This window comes from Delphinapterus leucas, chromosome 18 (assembly GCF_059928025.1).
Source record: "Delphinapterus leucas isolate spDelLeu-1000000601 "Yukka" chromosome 18, BTC_Dleu_Yukka2, whole genome shotgun sequence".
In the NCBI taxonomy this organism is placed as follows: domain Eukaryota; kingdom Metazoa; phylum Chordata; class Mammalia; order Artiodactyla; family Monodontidae; genus Delphinapterus; species Delphinapterus leucas.
The window spans coordinates 10,911,917-10,934,886 of NC_143146.1; the positions used below are offsets into that span (position 1 = coordinate 10,911,917).

General features: G+C 36.9%; 1 protein-coding gene across 3 annotated transcripts in view; it reads right to left on the minus strand.

Annotated features, from left to right (window-relative positions):
• Positions 1–22,970, minus strand: part of PCCA (propionyl-CoA carboxylase subunit alpha) — a 352,118-nt gene that overhangs the window by 183,185 nt on the left and 145,963 nt on the right. For all 3 annotated transcript variants that reach the window (XM_022576840.3, XM_089899400.1, XM_089899401.1), the window contains exon 12: positions 22,668–22,818. In XM_022576840.3, coding sequence (XP_022432548.1) covers positions 22,668–22,818 — 151 coding nt within the window. The remainder of the gene's footprint in view (positions 1–22,667; positions 22,819–22,970) is intronic.

The window sequence follows — 22,970 nt, forward strand, 5'->3', positions numbered from 1 at the left end:
TTATTTAACAGGATGTGTGAAACATTTCCTTTAGACCCTGTATTATTATTATCATCAGGAATCTTGTAAATGTAACACTGACTAAATAACCATGTCTATCCCCCATCCCTGAGAATTCAGGCATAGTTTCCCTGTGCAAGTTAAACTCAACACTTAAAAGATAAGAGCAGAGGTTACAAAGAGACAAAATGGCTGACAGGCCAAAATATAAATCAATGAATGATTTTAAAATATCATTAAAATACTATCCTCTAGCCCTTGAATAAAAATCTAGTGTTTAAAGACAAAAGGCCAGGGGTACCCTGTTCTTGCCTGGAGAACCTACCCCTGCAGGACTTTGAGGCCCAAAAGTCAACCCAGGAAGAAGAATGAAATGCCTGGAAGATTCTGAAATGCAGAGATATAAAAAAATGACTATGAGCACACAGCCTGTTGTCCGTTATTTATCCTCAGATATTCCAAATGTTTCCCTTTTTTATCCACAGAAAATAAAACTAGTGAACTATGAAAAAAAGAAAGAAAGAAAAGGAAAGGAGAAAGGAAGGGAGGGAGGTACGATCAATGGAAAGTAAAGGTGGCTAACTGGAACAAACGGTTATAAAAAGAAAAAAAATATTGGCCTCTGGTAAGCCAACAAGTTTACCTTGTCGAACCTAGAAGAAAAAACTACCTCTGAAAGTATGATGCTAATAAACATCTATTCTGAGGGCTAGTATGTGGGGGGAGGGGTGGGGGACAAGGTTTCTGAGTGACTTCTCTCTGGGAAACACTGAGTTACCTGAAGTTAAACAGGCTTATTTAAGAAAAGACTCCTCAGACCCACTAATCTGTGAATATGCCTCAGGACTCTAGGAGGAGACTGTACAGCACTTATGTCACCACACACCTTCTTTTGCAGACTATCTTTATGGACTGAGACTTCCATAGAACACACGCTTAGAAACAATGCCTTTTCTAAAGGTTCAAAACACAAACATTCAAAATACAAAACTCAATTCCCTTATGTGACTCTGTGCTCACCAAACAAATTTTTGGTCTTCATACATGATTTCCCTATTCAACAGAAATGTGTGCTAGTTCCAAGAAACATATGAATGAGGGATCCACCAGATAGTATGATTGCGCATTAGAGATGAATATACTGACATTCTAGTATATAAATCTTGTGATTTAGTCAGCAAAAGTAATACCTAGCCATAGAGAGAGAGAGAAAATACATACACATACAAGCCAAAAAAAGAGTAAGCCCATCCAAGTTAGAATTTCTGAATCCTCAAAGGCAAATTATTGAATGGGATATATTCATCAAGTCAGTGCTACTCTGCAGGTTCTATCAGTAACTTATAAATCAGTTTGTACTGGCAATGCCCCTATCTTGCCATGAATCTTTTGTTCAAACAGATACAAACAACTACAATCATCAAATGCCTTATTATGATACATAATCACACTCAAGGTCTAGAATGAGTATGTATAGTTCTATACACCCACCTACATTAGATGGTCACAGTCAGCCAGGTTTTTATAGATCTATTTGCTATTTTAATTTAGTCTTCTTAGTCACCATCGAACTGTCACTATTGTCAGTGTTTATGTAGACCTCTTGCCACTCTTACTAATTTGTTGCTTCAAATGTATTTCTCAAAAAAATAAATAACTGAGCTTATCAAATGCAATGGTGAGGTAAACTAGGTTTTGCTTCACCTGAGTTCTTGACGTATCAAATTTCAATAGTAATAAATTTAGAAAAGCTAAATCTTTCTGGCTTTGTGTTGTCATTATCTACCTTCTGATTCTAAAAGTTATAATCGTAAATTCTGCCACTGCCACTGTAGTCTTTAGCCTTATTCCTCCTTAAATACAATCTAGGAAGTATCTAAAACTAATGAAGGAGAGAATGAGATATGTCCAGAGGCTCAAAGTATCTCCCTATAAGATACCTTCATTAATGACAAGGGGAGAAACACTAACACTACGGTGGGGAAATGCAAGAGATGCCACCTTTTTTTTTTAATTGGAGTTTAGTTGCCTTACAATGTTGGGTTATTTTTTCTGCTGTGCAGGAAAGTGAATCAGTTATACATATACATATTATCTACTCTTTTTTAGATTTCCTTTCCATTTAGGTCACCACAGAGCACTGAGTAGAATTCGCTGTGCCACACAGTAGGTTCTCATTAGTTATCTATTTTACACATAATAGTGTATACATGTCAATCTCAGTCTCCCAATTCATCCCACCCACCCCTTCCCCGCTTGGTAACCATAAGTTCATAAGAGATGCCACGTTAACGAAGCCAACATTACCAGTAATGGGATAAACAGACATCGCATGTCTCCTATATGGTGCTCAGGAAAGAACAACAGCATTTCTGTAGTATTCTTGCCAAAAATGCAAAGCCTGAATATAATCAAGAGAAAAAAGACAAATGCAAAATGCAGGACACTCTAGAAATAAATGGCCTGTGCTCATAAAAAAATGTAAAGACCATACTTGACCAAAAAAACAAAAGAAAGACTAAGGAACTGTTCCAGATGGAGAGAGACTAAAGAGGCATGGCAAGTAAATGTAACATAGGATCCTGAACCAGAAAAATGCTGTATTTTACTATAAAAGACAATAGTGAACAAGTGGTGAAATGTGAATATGATCTGTAGACTGGATGATAGTAATATGTCAATGTTAATATTCTGATGTTGATAATGGTACTGTGGTAATGTAAAAGAATTTTCTTGTTTTTAGGAAATACATATTTAGGGGTAAAGAGGCACCAGGCCTGCAATTTACTCTGAAATGTTTCAGGTAAAGAAGATAGATACAGAGAAACAAAGATGCAGATATAGATACAAGGATAAAGCAAATGTAAATGTTAGTAAAGGGTGTTCAGAAATTCTTTGTAATGTTTTGCAGTTTTTCTGGACATCTGAAATAACTCCAAAATAAAAATTAATAAAAATTAAAGCAATGTCACTAGAATTTTTGTTTTTATATTACAAAACATTATTAAAATAAAGATATCTGACTTGATCAACATTATTTTCTCTTCAATCAGAACCCTCTCATTGTGCTAAATAAAAATAATCAACAACAGATAATTTGTTCAATAATGTTTTCTCTAACTTAAACTTCTAAATACTTTATTGTGTTGATGACCTAATAATTCTAAAGATTTTAAGAATGGGTAACTAGATAACAGGCAAGTATTCCTCGAGGAGAAGATGATTCAGGCAAATTTTAATTACACATTAAAGTTAACTTCAAATGAAAATTAACACTGAGGCAAGTTTAAAAGAGGAGAAAGTTCCAAAAAGTGTGGAGAGAAGTCAGATCAATGAAATTATGTGTTACCTTGGCCACTACAGAGAAGGAGGGTGATAAAAAGTATTCAAAGTTCCTTGAATGGAGGGTAATTGTTTTTCAGGTGGTACGTGGAGGCCCAACTGCTTAGTCAAAGCAGAAGCTGTCCCTAAAAGCAGAAGACCCATGTACATACCATAACTAACATCTCTGTGGCACTGAAATTTACCAAATCCCTCCAAATGCACAAACTTGTTCCCTATTCCACTGTCATTTTACAGACAAGGTATAAGAGATACTCACAAGGGGTATAAGGTAAGTAAATATTAAGAATTTTCTAATATTCAAATAATGTTATTTTAAATTAACATAATTTAAAGTAACTTCTTTATTAAATATGTCTAAATAAGATATTACAAAGACTTAGTTTGTGAAAGCCATTTTTTGTAAGCAGAACTTTTTAAATTCAACTCAGCAAAGCAGTACAGGTATGATTACCTGTTGAAATGTGAGGAAACTGTCCTGTTATATAAAATCGGGCTTCATAATGGTATTTGGCATAATAGGTCTTTTTCGTCTGTTGTTATTCTGGCCTGAAAGGACAACTGATGTCATTATTTTTAGTTTTGCTCTTTCAGTTCAGAGAGAGTCTTTGTCCAGAACAGAATCTAACATATACCTATTAAAATTCTGAAACTCTACCTCCTGAGAATACAGGGTTTCAAAATAAAGATCTAAAGTTATTAGATTTTGATCCACAGGACTCAAAGATAAAAAGCATGTTGGGAAATAGGCCCCAACACACCATCCCTGTAAACTCACCTTGAAAATAATGGCTATATTCAAGGGTGGCAGTGAAAACTGAACAGTTTCTATTACAGAGCTTTCCTGTTGACCCCAACACAAATAGTCAGATGAAGAAAGGATAAGAGAACTGTTTAGGCGCTGAACTGCATCTCCTCTGCCCAATTCATATCTTTAAGTCCTAACCCTTAGTACCTCAGAATATGACTGTGTTTGGAGATACGGTCTTTAAAGAGGCAATTAAGTTAAAATAAGGTCATGAGGGTGGGCCCTAACCCAACATGACTGATGCCCTTATAAGAAGAGATTAGGACACAGACAACACACAGCACAGAAAAAAAGACCATGTGAAGACACAAGAAGACGACGTCCATCTGCAGGCCAAAGAGAAAGGCCTCCAGAAGAAACCCATCCTGCCGACACCTCGATTTTAGACTTCTGCCTCCAGAAGTGTAAGAAAATAAATGTTGCTTAAGCCGTCCACTCTGTGGTAACTTGTCATGATAGCCCTAGAAAACTAATACAGGAACAAATTTGAAAAGTTAAAATCTAGATAAGAATCCAGAACACAAAGACACCAAAATAGTTTATAAAATGCTTTAAAACAAAAAACTAATGAAAAATGCCTGACAAGTTTAACTATTCATATCCATATAACAAAAACGTCTTTCCTTCAACTTTCTAAAAAGACTCAATAAACATTAAGTGAAAGTGTAACATGCCCTTCGTTATATTCTCAGTTTCCTAGGAGAGTAACTTCAAGTATCCCAGAACATCCCAGTTCTGGCTAACTCTAGCCAGTCTGATAATCCTGGCCTCTATGACTTTAAATATAATCAAAATGTCAACTTCTGGGCTTCCCTGGTGGCGCAGTGGTTAAGAGTACGCCTGCCGATGCAGGGGACACGGGTTCGTGCCCCGGTCCAGGAAGATCCCACATGCCGCGGAGCGGCTAGGCCCATGAGCCATGGCCGCTGAGCCGGCTTGTCCGGAGGCTCCGCAACGGGAGAGGCCACAACAGTGAGAGGCCCACGTACCGCAAAAAAAAAAAAAAAAAATGTCAACTTCTGTCCAGATCTAAAATATCACTTCTGGCAAGAATGGAATTTTACAAATTAATTACAAATCCATTTCCCTATAATTTCTCTTATTTCCACCAATTATTCTTTCAGTCAAACAGCCCAATTCATAAAAGACCAAACTCTTTTAGTAGTTTTTAAATTTAAAACTGCTCTGAAATTAGAATACAATATTTGTTCAGTTACAATCCATTCTCAGAAATCAGAATTTATGTTGCAATAATTTTTATTCTTTTAATAAAAGAAACAGCAAAGGATAAGAATCAAGATGCTAAAGAAGTGTTTCTAAAGCCCTCCTGGAATGTAAGGTTCCATACGATACAGAACTCTCCAACGGAAGCTCTGGTTGGATGTGGGGATATGCAGCCTCCGCAGAATTTCAACAGTTCTGTTGTACTTTTCTTCCACAGCACAAGTAGATTCCTCCTCCACTGTAGCAATCAGAATAAGCCACTGACTAAGGTCTAACAAAAGCGGTACAATTTAGCTCTCTGTTCTCAAAATGGTGGAATAGCCAGCAGACCACATTTGGGCATTTAATTACTTTAAGACCTTAATCCTTTCTATTTGGGAGTTTTCTAGGTTTTTCGATCTTTGTAGACTATAAAAAGACTGCTTGTCCAAAAAGATAACATCTAAAAATTGCCTAGATTTGGAAATTAACAATTATACACACACACAATTTGGAACGGTATATTCAAGGTCCTAATATTAATCTTAGCACAAAGGCCTAAGCAGAAATAGTTTATCAATGTAACACTTTTATCAGTTCATTTTTAGAAGAAAGAGTTCCACATCCATTTTTCTCCTAGACTCTTACACAAACACCTTTACAATGAAAAGGCTTCTTTCAAAGCAGTATTTCCACTATGTTTGTTCATTTGTAACAATAATTTTTCAGTCAACTGACAAAAGATTAATAAGAGAAAGTTATTATTAATTAATTTGTGGCTCAGTTTGCCATCTGAAAAAAAATGACTACTGACAGGGTTTATTAATTATAATGACAACAGTAATAGTAAACGTGTTGGGACTTCCCTGGTGGCACAGTGGTTAAGAATCCACCTCCCAATGCAGGGGACACGGGTTCGAGCCCCGGTCTGGGAAGATCCCACATGCTGCAGAGCAACTAAGCCCCTGCGCCACAACTACTGAGCCTGAGCTCTAGAGCCCACAAGCCACAACTACTGACCCCGCATGCCACAACTGCTGAAGCCCGTGCACCTAGAGCCCATGCTCCGCAGCAAGGGAAGCCCACGCTCCGCAGCAAGGGAAGCCCACGCAGTGCAAAGAAGAGTAGCCCCTGCTCGGTGCAACTCCAGAAAGCCCGCACGCAGCAACGAAGACCCAACACAGCCAAACATACATACATACATACATACATACATACATACATAAATAAAAATAGTAAACGTGTTAACCAATGTTTAACAAACATAGCATGCAGGATATTACTGGTAAGATTCTTACAGTGAGGAAGAAGAATGAGTGCTTGGTATAAACCAGGCACTATTCTGAGCATTTAAATGTATTAATTCACTTAATGCTCACAATCCTATAAAGCCAGTGCTATATTACTGTCACTTTACAGATGAGGGAAATAAAGTATAGAGAAGCTAAGGAACGTGCTTACAGACACACAGCTAGGAAGGAACAGAGTTAGGATTTACTTGTACTAAGTGAAAATAGTGGATGTTTGCAATTTACGGAAAAAATGATTAAATGAGTTCCCCATTAGTCTACTACAATTGTTCTGAACCATTCTAGGGTCTAGAACCTCACCAAATCTCTCCCTAGAAAAGTGTGGATCCAATTTCAGAGGGTCCACAGACTCCCCTACAACTCATTAAAGAGTCCAGATAACCCAGGTTAGAAGCTTCTGCTTTGGGAAGATGGCAATTCCAACATGGCTCACTCCCTCCCCACGGTGTCTATTTCCCCAGACTCAGGGAGCTGCTGAGGATACGTGAAGTGCAAAGATTTGGGGCAAAGTGACAGCCAACAACAGGTAATAGGCTCTCCTCTCTCGTGGGCTGGGCAACACTGAGAGACTAGCTTCAGAGACCGCTAGGGAAGAATGAGAAAGGCACTGGTCATGGAGACAGCTTGGCCTGCAGGCATCCACAGACCCTGGAGAGAAACTCAATAAAGGTTCCAGAAGAGACCCTGGTCTCTTCACCAAAGAGTCTGAGTCAATAAGCAATAGCTGGATTCTGTCCTTGAGACAAGGGAAATGCTAGGAGACATATGCTCTTGCTGTCCTCAGGAGTAGATATGGTTCTGTCTGCAACCACTTGAAGAACACTACCCCTAGAACGTTACATCAAAGAGAAGTCAGTACTGAGCACCCAAGACAACCACAGTAGAGGGTGTACCCAACTGAGAAAGGATAAACATTTGGAATAACGATCACACATGTCAAGTGAAATAGAGCGGCTGAGGGACAGAAAAAAAAAATTTATCCAAAAAACAGTAAGGGTACTTAGAAACTTCTAAAGTAGCAATATAAGCACACACACACCCCTATACGCAATTAGACTTTCTGGGATAAAATAACAATTTCCCAATTATGCAATTCAGTCAATTACTTAGAAGATGATCACTGTTTGAACCTGAATTAGTAGCCTGGAAGGAGAACATAAAGAAATGATATCAAGAAACAGAGCACAGGGCTTCCCTGGTGGCGCAGTGGTTGAGAGTCCGCCTGCTGATGCAAGGGACACGGGTTTGGGCCCCGGTCCGGGAGGATCCCACAAGCCGCGGAGTGGCTGGGCCCGTGAGCCATGGCCGCTGAGCCTGCGTGTCCGGAGCCTGTGCTCCGCAACGGGAGAGGCCACAACAGTGAGAGGCCCGCGTACCGCAAAAAAAAAAAAAAAAAAAAAAAAGAAACAGAGCACAAATACAAACTGAGAGTAATCATGAGGGAAAAGATATGAGCCCTAGAGGGCTTGTCCAGAACACCTAACCTGCAAATAACAGGAGTCACCAAAGGAGAAAACTAACAAATGAGGAGAGAAAATCGTCACCAGAAGAAATTTCCCCTGAAATGAAGAGACACTTGAATCTGTACAACTGAAAAGGGCACATGGAGCAAAAGGCAGAGTTGATGGATATAAACATATACCTAGTCATGTGAAGAAGAAAAAAAAAATTCTTGAATTCCAATATTTAAGAAAAAGTTGGGTCATCTTTCAGACAACAAGAATACGTTACCTATAATGGAAGACAAATCAGAATGACATCAGACTTAACACTAGAAGCTAGAACACAGGAGAATGTAAAAACTACAAAAGACTAGAACAGAAGCTCAAAAATCCTATACTCAATCAAAATATCATTCCTCTTTCACAGCTAAAGAAATATACTTGAGGATGGGGCATTTCAGAGCATATCATTCACATACTCCAGCTGAGGAAATTATATGAAAAAACTTTCTAAACAAACAAATGAACTAGGGCAGAAATCTTAAAAAAGGAGAAAGAGAAGCTACAGTAAATGAGACATGCCTAGGGGTGTGTACCTAGAAGCTAAAGGGACTCTGGAAACAGAACAGATAAAACTACAAGGGAAAGTAACACATAGCCTAGAAGTATGAAATTATCTCAGAGACTCTTTACTGCTGGAAAGTCGAGAGAACCAGTTATATCATCTTTACAAATACTAATGGAGAAAAGGTCTAACTGAAAAGGAGGATGAACATAAATACAATTTTAAAGGACACAATATCTCCAACTTATCAATAGGAAGCAACAGGAATAATTAGCAATTTAATTCAAGCAACAAATAGAAAAAAGAAAAAAACTGGAATATTATTTATAAAACACAAGTAAAGATGAAATAAAATCAAGTATTTAAAGTCAGAAGGACTAAAATTTCATACTAAAAGAAAGAGTGTCAGACTGGGTTTTTCAAAAAAAACTTATGGAACAATTAAAGCAAGTGATACAGAAGAGGCAAATAAAACAAAAAGAAGCAGGACACAGACATAGAAAACAAACTTATGGTTACCAAAGGGGAAGGTGAGGAGGGATAAATCAGTAGAATGGAATTAACATATATACACTACTATATATAAAACAGGTAAACTACAAGGACCTACTGTACAGCACAGAGAACTATACTCAATATTTTGTAATAATCTATAAGGAAAAGAATCTGAAAAAGAACATGTATATGTATATACACATATATATAAATAAAAAACTGAATCACTGTGCTATACATCTGAAACTAACATGACATGGTAAATCAGCTACACTTCAAGTTTTTAAAAAATTTTTAATAAAAAATAAAGTCAAAAAAAATTTTAACTGGGATTCACATATATACACTAATATGTATAAAATAGATAACTAATAAGAACCTGCTGTATAAAAAAATAAAATAGGGCTTCCCTGGTGGCTGAGAGTGGTTGAGAGTCCGCCTGCTAATGCAGGGGACACAGGTTCGTGCCCCAGTCCGGGAAGATCTCACATGCCGCGGAGATGGCTGGGCCCGTGAGCCATGGCCACTGAGCCCGTGCATCTGGAGCCTGTGCTCCGCAACGGGAGAGGCCACAGCAGTGAGAGGCACGTGTACCACAAAAAAATAAAAAAATAAAATAAAATAAAATTCAAAAAAAAATTTTTAATAAAGAAAAGTAGGTGATGCAACATGATATGAGTCAAGGTGGACTTTAAGATTAAACCACTTAAACAAGATAAAGATATTCTGTCATGATAAAAGGCAAACAGTAAGGTATTTCCTTACTGTATTTATATTACTCTCTTCCTACTTTCCAACTCCTGAACACCCTCTAACTATCACTGTCTAGGGATGCTTTTTCCTAAAAGAACAGGGGAATATAGAGCCAAAAGGAAGGTGCTTCCATTACGGGTGAAGTTAGATCAGATAATACCTAGCAGTGATTTAAACTCCAGGAATATGAAAAATAAATTCTAGTGCCCAGATAGCTGGGAAGGGCTCAGACAAATACAGGAGCAACACTGGCTACAATGGGGAGCAAAGGCTGCCTTCTGAGTTTAGACCCAGGAGGTCTTCACTTTTGCCTAAACTCAGTTTGCCATGAAAATTCCAAAGAGAGCAGATGTTTGGATTTGCCCTCCTTTGGGCATCTGCCTGACTATGATTAGTGTGTGAGTGTATAACGTGCTCATGAGTGAGGGTTTCGTCGAGCCGAGTGTCTAGGTGTATTGTCCGTATTTGTGTTCACTTTTTTTCTTGATCTCATTTGTTCAGATTTTTTAATCTCTTGTGTTTTCTAGAGCTGCTCATGCCCCACCCCCACCTTTGTCTTTGCAGTACTCAAAAGTTATTTTCTTCCCATCAAATATATGCTGGCTAGAACAAGAGTTATTTCTGCTAGGCAGCATCTTACCCTCAGAGCTCTCCAGCTCTTCTGCCTAACAGTTTTAAATCGGAGATTGAAGAGTCAGTTTTTCCAAACCACCCATTTTCCACGTTAGCTTGCGAGGCCTTTTCAATTCTTTTTGACTCCATGCGCCTCTGCTACACTGAGATAGGACACAGTTATGCTTATGGTGTCACCAGTTCCAGAGACGAAGGGGAAAAGGTGCACCAGGGCCCACCTAGCAGACGGGTTAGGTTGCTGCTGGGAGGTGGGGTGTCACTGTTCCCTTTGCTCAGGCAGGCTGTTTCCAGGACCCCTCAGAAACTGGTCCCCACTCCTCTCCAGGGCTCTTCTCATCCCTCTATTCATATGCATGTGTGTGTATTTTCCCTGTGACACTGGCAGTGACAGTAATTTCCCACCCAGAGAGAAGCTTGTGGTCCATGATGCTCCAAGAATGAATTTCCAAGTATTTGCCAGTGGAGGTGCAGAAGCTGTGACAAGAGTGAGTCAGTGTTGCACTTGCAGAGCAACTGTATACTGCAGTAATAAATGGAAAATATCAGCAAAAAAACAAACAACAACAACAAAAAAACACACACACAGGCAAACAGTAATAAACCTATACTGTACGTATTATTTTGTAGATATATATGTAAACATTATTACAAGTGCAAGGAAAGCTGAGAGATGTATACTGAAGTAGTTATGGATGAAATTATTTAATGTCTGACATTTGTGTTAAAATACTCCAGCTATAAGGAGTAAAAGCAAGGAAAAGGAGGCATACATATAGGAAACAATACTAGCCAAGTTAAAACTGCTCTAAAAAATAAAATCTTATTTTTTAATAAATTATGAAAAACTTTATATATCTAAGACATCCTTGCATTTCTTTCTAAATAAAACACAGCCAATTTAAAAAGAGAGAAAAGATATAGAGGAAGTGAATAAAATAACCTTCAATAACATTGGGTTTTCTTTTGCTTTTTTTTGTGAACTTGGGCAAGTTAATAACTTTGACTTTTTAATAGATATTACCTCATAAAATACTGAAGGTCTATCACAGAAGGGTCTAGAAAGATCTTTAAAGGCCTACCATTGAGAATGATACCAGCATCAAATGGATTCACATCTAAGTCTGAATTTTTAAAGAACAGATAATGCCTATTATTAACTAGACCCCAGAAAAAGAATACTCCCACAGTTTGCTTCGAAAAAAATACATATAACTTTATTACTAAAATCTGGTAAAGACAGTATTTTAAAAAGAAATAAAAATATTTATATTCACAAAATCCAGCAAAATACCAAAAGGAAAATCACTATGTCTAATTAAAATGTATTCCAGGACTATAAAGGAAATGTATCAGAAGAGTCCATAATGTTAATAAATTAAAAGATAAAAGGGCCACTTCTTGCCTTATCAGTAGTAACTGGTAGATAATTAGGAATTTTGACCACAACTAGGGACAAAGAGATCTTACAAGCCTTTAGAAGGAGAGAAAAATTTTAAATGATCAATAATCAGATGCATCTCAATATCAACAGCAGAAATTAAAAGAAAGCAATATAAGGCCTTCAAAAAGTCAATGAAAAATTATTTCCAATCCAGAATTTTATATGCAAAATTCTAAAAGAAAACTTAGGAAAAAATTGTGACCTTAGGTCAGGCAAAGATTTCTCAGGAACTACATCAAAAGCACAATCCATAAGTTAAAAACTTGGTAAATTGGGCTTCATCAAAATTAAAAATTTTTGTGCTTCAAATGACACCATTAAGAAAATAAAAACAGGGGGACCTTCAAGATGGTGGAAGAGTAAGATCTGGAGATCACATTCCTCCCCACAAATACATCAAAAATACAACTACATGTGAAACAACTTCTACAGAACATCTACTGAACGCTGACAGAAGACCTCAGACTTCCCAAAAGGCCAGAAACTCCACACGTACATGGCCATGTGTCCGACAGAGTCTTGGTGCTCCTGCCAGGTGTCAGGCCTAAGCCTCTTAGGTGGGAGAGCCGAGTTCAGGACATTTGTCCACCAGAGACCTCCCGGACCCACATAATATCAACCAGTGAAAGCTCTCCCAGAGATCCCCATCTCAACGCTAAGAGTCAGAGCCACTCAATGACCAGTAAGCTCCAGCGCTGGACACCCCATGACAAACAACTAGCAAGACAGGAATACAACCCCACCCATTAGCAGAGAGGCTGCCTAAAATCATAATAAGGTCAGAGACACCCCAAAACACAACACCAGACATGGTCCTGCCCACCAGAAAAACAAGATCCAGCCTCATCCACCAGAACGCAGGCACCAGTCCCCTCCACCAGGAAGCCTACGCAACCCACTGAACCAACCTTACCCACTGGGGGCAGACACCAAAAACAACGGGAACTACAAACGGGCAGCCTGTGAAAAGCAGACACCCAAACACAGAAGTTAAGCAAAATGAAAAGACAGAGAAATACACAGCAGGTGAAGGAGCAAGGTAAAAACGCTCCAGACCAAACAAATGAAGAGGAAATAGGCAGTCTACCTGAAAAAGAATTCAGAGTAATAATAGTAAAGATAATCCAAAATCTTGGAAACAGAATGGAGAAAAAACAAGTAATGTTTAAGAAGGACCTAGAAGAACTGAAGAGCAAACAAACAGTGATGAAAAACACAATAAATGAAATAAAAAATTCTCTAGAAGGAATCAATAACAGAATAACTGAGGCAGAAGAACGGATAAGTGATCTGGAAGATAAAATAGTGGAAATAACTACTTCAGAGTAGAATAAAGAAAAAAAAAAAGAAAAGAATTGAGAACAGTCTCAGAGACCTCTGGAACAACATTAAACACACCAACATCCGAATTATAGGGGTTCCAGAAGAAGAAGAGAAAAAGAAAGGGACTGAGAAAATATTTGAAGAGATTATAGTTGAAAACTTCCCTAAAATGGGAAAGGAAATAGTTAATCAAGTCCAGGAAGCACAGAGAGCCCCATACAGGATAAATCCAAAGAGAAACACATCAAGACACATATTAATCAAACTATCAAAAATTAAGTACAAAGAAAAAATATTAAAAGCAGCAAGGGAAAAGCAACAAATAACATACAATGGAATCCCCATAAGGTTCACTGCTGATCTTTCAGCAGAAACTCTGCAAGCCAGAAGGGAGTGGCAGGACATATTTAAAGTGATGAAGGAGAAAAACTTACAACCAAGATTACTCTACCCAGCAAGGATCATATTCAGATTTGACAGAGAAATTAAAACCTTTACAGACAGGCAAAAGCTAAGAGAATTCAGCACCACCAAACCAGCTTTACAACAAATGCTAAAGGAACTTCTCTAGGCAGGGAACACAAGAAAAGGAAATGACCTACAATAACAAACCCAAAACAATAAAGAAAATGGTAATAGGAACATACATATCAATAATTACCTTAAATGTAAATGGATTAAATGCTCCAAACAAAAGACATAGACAGGCAGAATGGATGCAAAAACAAGACCCCTATATATGCTGTCTACAAGAGACCCCACTTCAGACCTAGGGACACATACAGACTGAAAGTGAGGGGATGGAAAAAGATATTCCATGCAAATGGAAACCAAAAGAAAGCTGGAGTAGCAATTCTCATATCAGACAAAGTAGACTTTAAAACAAAGACTATTAAAAGAGACAAAGGACACTACATAATGATCAAGGGATCAATCCAAGAAGAAGATATAACAACTGTAAATATTTATGTACCCAACATAGCAGCACATCAATACATAAGGCAAATACTAACAGCCATAAAAGGGGAAATCAACAGTAACACAATCATAGTAGGAGACTTTAACATCCCACTTTCACCAATGGACAGATCAACCAAAATGAAAATAAATAAGGAAACACAAGCTTTAAATAATACATTAAACAAGATGGACTTAATTGATAACACAATTGGAACAGGACATTCCATCCAGAAACAACAGAATGCACTTTCTTCTCAGGTGCTCATGGAATGTTCTCCAGGATAGATCATACCTTGGGTCACAAATCAAGCCTTGGTAAATTTAATTAAACTGAAATCATATCAAGTATCTTTTCGGACCACAATGATATGAGACTAGATATCAATTCCAGGAAAAAATACGAACACATGGAGGCTAAACAATACACTACTTAATAACGAAGTGATCACTGAAGAAATCAAAGAGGAAATTAAAAAAATACCTAGAAACAAATGACAATGGAGACATGACGACACAAAACCTATGGGATGCAGCAAAAGCAGTTCTAAGAGGGAAATTTATAGCAATACAATCCTACCTTAAGAAACAGGAAACATCTCGAATAAACAACCTAACCTTGCACCTAAAGCAATTAGAGAAAGAAGAACAAAAAAAAACCCGAAGTTAACAATAGGAAAGAAATCATAAAGATCAGATCAGAAATAAATGAAAAAGAAATGAAGGAAACGATAGCAAAGATCAATAAAACTGAACCAGGAAGAAATAAAAAATATGAACAGACCAATCACAAGCACTGAAATTGAAACTGTGATTAAAAATCTTCCAACAAACAAAAGCCCAGGACCAGATGGCTTCAGAGGCGAATTCTATCACATATTTAGAGAAGATCTAACACCTATCCTTCTCAAACTCTTCCAAAATATAGCAGAGGGAGGAACACTCCCAAACTCATTCTATGAGGCCACCATCACCATGATACCAAAACCACACAAAGATGTCACAAAGAAAGAAAACTACAGGCCAATATCACTGATAAACATAGATGCAACAATCCTCAACAAAATACTGGCAAACAGAATCCAACAGCACATTAAAAGGATCATACACTATAGTCAAGTGTGGTTTACCCCAGGAATGCAAGGATTCTTCAATATACGCAAATCAATCAATGTGATACACCATATTAACAAATTGAAGGAGAAAAATCATATGATCATCTCAACAGATGCAGAGTAAGCTTTCGACAAAATTCAACACCCATTTATGATAAAAACCCTACAGAAAGTAGGCATAGAGGGAACTTACCTCAACATAATAAAGGTCATATATGACAAACCCACAGCCAACATCGTCCTCAATGGTGAAAAACTGAAACCATTTCCACTAAGATCAGGAAAATGACAAAGTTGCCCACTCTCATCACTATTATTCAACATAGTTTTGTAATTTTTAGCCACAGCAATCAGAGAAGAAAAAGAAATAAAAGGAATCCAAATAGGAAAAAAGAGGTAAAGCTGTCACTGTTTGCAGATGACATGATACTATACATAGAGAATCCTAAACACGCTACCAGAAAACTACTAGACCTAATCAATGAATTTGGTAAAGTAGCAGGATACAAAATTAATGCACAGAAACCTCTGGCATTCCTATACACTAATGATGAAAAATCTGAAAGTGAAATTATAAAAACACTCCCATTTACCACTGCAACAAAAAGAATAAAATATCTAGGAATAAACCTACCTAAGGAGACAAAAGACCTGTATGCAGAAAACTATAAGACACTGATAAAAGAAATTAAAGATGATAAAAATAGATGGAGAGATATACCATGTTCTTGGATTGGAAGAATCAACAGTGTGAAAATGACTCTACTACCCAAAGGAATCTACAGATTCAATGCAATCCCTAACAAACTACCAATGGCATTTTTCACAGAACTAGAACAAAAAACCTCACAATTTGTATGGAAACACAAAAGACTCTAAATAGCCAAAGCAACCTTGAGAAAGAAAAATGGAACTGGAGGCATAAGGCTCCCTGATTTCAGACTATACTACAAAGCTATAGTAAGCAAGACAGTATGGTACTGGCACAAAAACAAAAATGTAGATCAATGGAACAGGATAGAAAGCCCATAGGTAAACGCATGCACCTGTGGTCACCTTATCTTTGATAAAGCAGGCAAGAATACACACTGAAGAAAAGACAGCCTCTTCCATAAGTGGTGCTGGGAAAACTGGACAGCTACATGTAAAAGAATGATATTAGAACACTCCCTAACACCATACACAAAAATTAACTCAAAATGGATTAAAGCCCTAAATGTAAGTCCAGACACTATAAAACCGTTGGAGGAAAACATAGGCAGAACACTCCATGACATAAATCACAGCAAGATCCTTTTTGACCCACCTCCTAGACAAATGGAAATAAAAACAAAAATAAACAAATGGGACTTAATGAAACTTAAAAGCTTTTGCACAGCAAAGGAAACCATAAACAAGACGAAAGGACAACCCTCAGAATGGGAGAAAATATTTGCAAATGAAGCAACTGACAAAGGATTAATCTCCAAAATTTACAAGCAGCTCATGCAGCTCTATATCAAAAAAACAAACAACCCAATCCAAAAATGGACAGAAGACCTCAACAGACATTTCTCCAAAGAAGATACACTGATTGCCAACAAACACATGAAAGAACGCTCAACATCATTAATCATTAAAGAAATGCAAATCAAAACTACAATGAGATATCATCTCACACCAGTCAGAATGGCCATCATCAAAAACTCTAGAAACAATAAATGCTGGTGAGGGTGTGGAGAAAAGGGAATCCTCTTGCACTGTTGGTGGGAATGTAAACTGATACAGCCACTACGCAGAACAGTATGGAGGTTCCTTAAGAAACTAAAACTGCAACTACCATACGACCCAGCAATCCCACTACTGGGCATATACCCTGAGAAAAGCATAATTCAAAAAGAGTCATGTACCACAATGTTCACTGCAGCGCTATTTACAATAGCCAGGACATGGAAGCAACCTAAGTGTCCATCGACAGATGAATGGATAAAGAAGATGTGGCACATACATACAATGGAATATCACTCAGCCATAAAAAGAAACGAAACTGAGTTATTTGTAGTGAGGTGGATGGACCTAGAGTCTGTCCTACAGAGTGAAGTAAGTCACAAAGAGAAAAACAAATATCGTATGCTAACACATATATATAGAATCTAAGAAAAAAAAAATGGTCATGAAGAACCTAGGGGCAAGACGGGATAAACGACGCAGACCTACTAGAGAATGGAGTTGACGATATGGAGAGGGGGAAGGGTAAGCTGGGACAAAGTGAGGGAGTGGCATGGACATATATACACTACCAAATGTAAAACAGATAGCTAGTGGGAAGCAGCCACACAGCACAGGGAGATCAGCTGGTGCTTTGTGACCACCTAGAGTGGTAGGATAGGGAGGGTGGGACGGAGACGCAAGAGGGAGGAGATATGGGGAGATATGTATATGTATAGCTGATTCACTTTGATATAAAGCAGAAAGTAGCACACCACTGTAAAGCAATTATACTCCAATAAAGATGTTTAAAAAAAAAAAAAACCCAAAAACTTCACATGGAAAAGTAAGAGTAATCAGAAAGAATATTCCTACTGGATTCTGTATTATAATAAAAAGATATAACATCTAAAATAGTGTGGTACCAGCACATGAATAAACAGAAAGGTTAAAAAAAGAAAACAGTAAACATCTGCATACATATGGGAATTCAGTATATAATGAAAATGACTTCTAATTAATGTTGAAAAGAATGATTATTCAATAATGGCTGTGACAAACAGGTAACCATTTGAAAAAAATAAAATAAATTCCAGATGAACTGAAAATTTCACCAAGGAAGATGAAATTAGTACTAAAAGAAAACATGGAAGAAAAATGTTTCAATTATAATTGAGTAGGAAAAGTCTAAGTATATTACAACATCAGAAATGATAAAGAGATTTAGAAATTCAACTGCAAAATTTAAAAACAAAAATTTTCTCCCTAGGAAGAAAAAATATATACAAAGTCCAAAAGACAGGCAACAGGTGAGAGAAAAGTAGCCACAAATCATATCTGTATATTTTATATCTACATTCATTTGTTAATCCTGCCATGAAACAAACACAGTTCCTGGACTGGAGAAGGAAGCAACTGTTTACTCACAGAGCATCTTCACACCATTTCTCACACCCCAATTCCCCATGGGTCTAACGTCCCTGTGCGTGCAGAGGGTTTTCCACCTATCACGGGGTAGAACCCCAAAAATATTTATCTCAGAGCTTATATAAGAGTCTTTGGGGACTTCCCTGGTTGCACAGTGGGTAAGAATCCGCCTGTCAATGTAGGGGACACGGGTTCGAGCCCTGGTCCGGGAAGATCGCACATGCCACAGAGCAACTAAGCCCGTGTGCCACAACTACTGAGCCTGCACTCTAGAGCCCACGAGCCACAACTACTGAGCCCATGTGCCACAACTACTGAGCCTGTGCACCTAGAGCTCATGTTCCACAACAAAGAGAAGCCACCGCAGTGAGAAGCCCGTGCACCGCAACGAAGAGTAGCCCCCACTCGCCACAATGAGAGAAAGCCCATGCACAGCAACGAAGACCCAACACAGCCATAAATAAATAAATAAATAAATAAATGTATTTGTTAAAAAAAGAGTTCCTGGCACGTCTGCCCTTCTTCATCTCTGGAGAGAGAGCAAACTTGGCTCTGGGAAGTAAACAAATCCTTCTGGGGAGAGAGGAGGAAGGCCTCTATTTACCAATCTGGAATGTCAACAAATGGCTCTGGGGAAAGATAAGGCTTTCTCTCTAGCACTCTATCTTTAAAGCTGTTATCATTTAATCAGGTGCCAGAGGTCTTTGGTTAGAAAGCCCTCACTCTTTAAAAATGTGAAAATATTCATGGAGCAGTGCTTCCTGATGATATCACAAATGGCTAATTTCCCAAAAAAATAAAAACATTTGTAAGTCAATAAGAAAACCCAAAGGGCAAAGGAAATGTAAAGGAATCTATGAAGAAAAATTCATCCTCACTCATAATAAGAAAAATGAAAATGTGACACATTTTTCACTACCATACAAAGATCCAAAGGCAAAACTTGCCTTTTGGCCAGGCAAGTTCTTCTATAAAAGGCAACTTGATAATACTTCACTAAATTATAAAAGGACATATCACTTTCCAGGCAATTCTACTTCCACATGTGCAAAATGATGACGTATAGGGTCTTTCAATAATTGCACTATTTGCTAGAGCAGAATACTGCAAAAATTATCACTAGGAAACCAATGAAATTATATGACTGTACATCCATACAACTGAATATTAAAAATCACAAAAATGAAGAAGATAATGCTTTAAATTAGGTATGGAATACTACAAAAGATATATTTTTAAGTAAAACAAAGGTTGTCTCTGCAGGAAAAATACATGGTTGTGGTAACAAAAATGTGGTATGGGAAGTTGTTTTTCCAATGTATACTCTTCTGAACAATTTAGATTTTCTTTTAACCAAGTATTACCAATTCTTAGTATTTCAATTCAATGAAGTAGGAAACTATAAAGTTATTCAAGCAAAATTACATATCATTTATTTCATTAAAATAACATTTTAATAAAACTGTATTTTTTGGTAAAGTATCCATATCTATCCATCTTTCAAATGAAGACAGAAGGAAACAGGTGAGCATGGGTGGATACATATGTGCACTCCTACTAGGAGAAATGAACAGAGACCATTCCAAGCAAAGGGGTAACATGATAAAGGCACACAGAGGTCAAACTGAATTCAGGGAAAAGAAAGGAGAGATTAAGGCCACAGAGAAAAGAGACTTGTAATGCAAAAGCATTTGAATTTTATCTTTCAGCAAAGGCAAACAATGACTTTAAAAACAAACATATATGGGGATAGCATAGATAATCCTGATACATAAATTCTGACCAGACTGAGAACAAAACCAGTATTTATGCACCAAACGTGGTGACTTTCTCAGTGTTTCTCTTTAAGGAGAAACAGTATTTATTTCAAATATCGCTCTTAAGAAAATCCAGCAAAGTGAAGATGCTACTCACATTTCTATTACCAGGAAAAAATGTACAAATACTAAAGCTGGAAAAAGTGAGTTCAATCAGGAAATTTCAAGGAAAAAAAAAAACACAAAGAAAATTATAGCTCTCCAGGCTCAAACTGAAACACTAATTAGAGATAACATACATCTTAGAAGATAAACAATGTGGTGAATGTGCCTTAAGTATTATAATTTAAGGTTAGCAAAGAAACTTGAAACAGAAAATCTACTACTAAAAGGACATTTGAATTGTTTAAACAATATCGGAAAGACGTCATTGAAATATCTAAGAATGTCTTTCTGAATACTAATCCAAGACCCTTTTTCATGCTCCCATTCAGTTTCACCCTCCACCAGCAAATATCCCTCCATCACACAGATGCTTCTTAAAAAAATCAAAATTAATTTGTCTGGTAACTGACAAGATTACTGCCACTGGAAGCAAATGCAAGAGAGAAAAGAGATACTGTTACACATTAAATGGGAGACAAATTATAAAAGTGCTATTAAACAGCATAAAATTAGGTACTATGAGATCTAATATAACTTTCTTTATGAATTTCATTTTTTCCTGAAATTCATTTATAACCTTTTTTGAGGGTACTGAACATAATTTCCTGGCAAGCCATCCATGAAACAAACTATAAACGTAGGTACCTAAATGATTTAGACTCCCTACACAGAATTATTTGATAATAAATATCAACTTTTGGAAGTCTTATAACAAAAACAACCATGGGCCAAACTTAAAAAAAACTTACAGGCTGAGATAAATGAGCCAGAAACAAATAAAAAATAAATAGATTGAAAAAAAAATCAGAACATAGTAACAAAGTGCCCTAAACAAACACTGGTTATTAATTTTGCAAATTCTGTTAAATATCCCAACTAAACCATCTAGTATTCATTGTGCCTTGAATAAAATAAAAATATACTGTAGTCACTTCAAATTGCATTCAGAATCGTATTACAAGCTATTAGTCTCATCATGACATAATAGTCTCCATTTTAATCAAAAACATGATTTCCCAGCTAATTATCTAATTAGACATTTTCATTATAAAGACATTTTTAATCAAAATCAAATTAATCTTTAAAAGGCAAAATTCTGCCACTTCTAAAGATGTTCACAAGAATAGAATACAAGCTAAAAAAGTTATTTCAAGCAGGAGTATCGTAAGTTTTGAGCAAAAACTACTGAGGTTAATAACTATACAAACTATAAATATGTATTACCATTGGTCTCAAAATGCATCTAGATACATAAATTCTTCCACAGTAAATGAAAATCAGTCTCATGGTATAATCTCATAAGCACAATATTGAGAAAAGAAACCAAATATAAAAATCATACAATATAATCCCACTGATTTAAAGTTTAAGAAAGAAACAGGCAAAATTAATTCTATTTCCTAGGTGTGCATAAATAAAAGGAAGAGCTATCCAGAAATATAAGGAGATGTTTAGAATTCAGTCAGAATAGTAAATAAGAAGATGGAAGTGGAATCACTGAGAAGGGGAAGAAGTTGAGGGGCGAGGGTAAGAAGCGCTGGGCATTTTGGTACTTCCCGATCCTACTGAGGCTTACGTGAACTCTTGCTTTTAATAATTTTTTCAACTACACATTTGTATTCTATGTAATGTTCTGTATGTGTATGTTAGTTTACAATTTAAATCCAAGAAAAGGGGGAAGAAGGAAGGAAATAAAGCCACTAGTTACAGCACCAGTGGCTTCCAGAGACATTGACTGAAACTGAGGAAGCATGTCCCTAAAGTCAAATTCCAGGGCAGCCGCTTGATTTCTCAACCTCATAACTGTGGCAGAGGTGTCAGTTCCTCTAGAAGCCAGTTCTGAGGGTCATTCCTGCAAGTTCACTCTAGATACCCTTCCTTCCTCCATCCCTTCCAATGACTGGTAAGCCCTTAATCCCTTTCTATTTATCATATCTAGAGTAGTTTCTCTTATCAGCACATGAACCCTAACTAATGCACTTCATCAAGAAAGTTCAAGAAAAAAAAAAAAGGAATTTCCAATATGAAGTATTAACAGTAACAAAGCAGAAGGGCTAGACACTGACCATTAAATTAACCTGATACTTATCTCTCATTTCCAACAGATTTCTTAGCACAAGCATAAAAACTAAATATCTAACACTTTAAGGAGTTGATTTTTAGCTTTTATAACACAAGAAGGGGTGGTAAAGAAGGGAAAAGTATAGAGGCGTGGAGAGGAATGAAAACCAGAGTTTCTGTTACCTGGAGTCTCGTATTCATTTCCAAGAAATAAAAATTCTTTTTTGAGTCCACAAGGAATTCTACGGTTCCAGCAGAAGAATAATTTACTGCTTTGGCAAGGGCTACAGCTTGTTCTCCCATTGCTCTTCGAGTCTCAGAATCCAGAAAAAGGCTGCAAATAAGAAAGAGTAATTTCCTACATTTTGAACAAAAATTAAGTAATCTTTTGTGTGCATTACATAAAAATTTTCTTAAAGTTTACTTAGATATGATCATCTGTATCAACTTAAGATTTCATATTATATGCTTTATATATGCTTATAA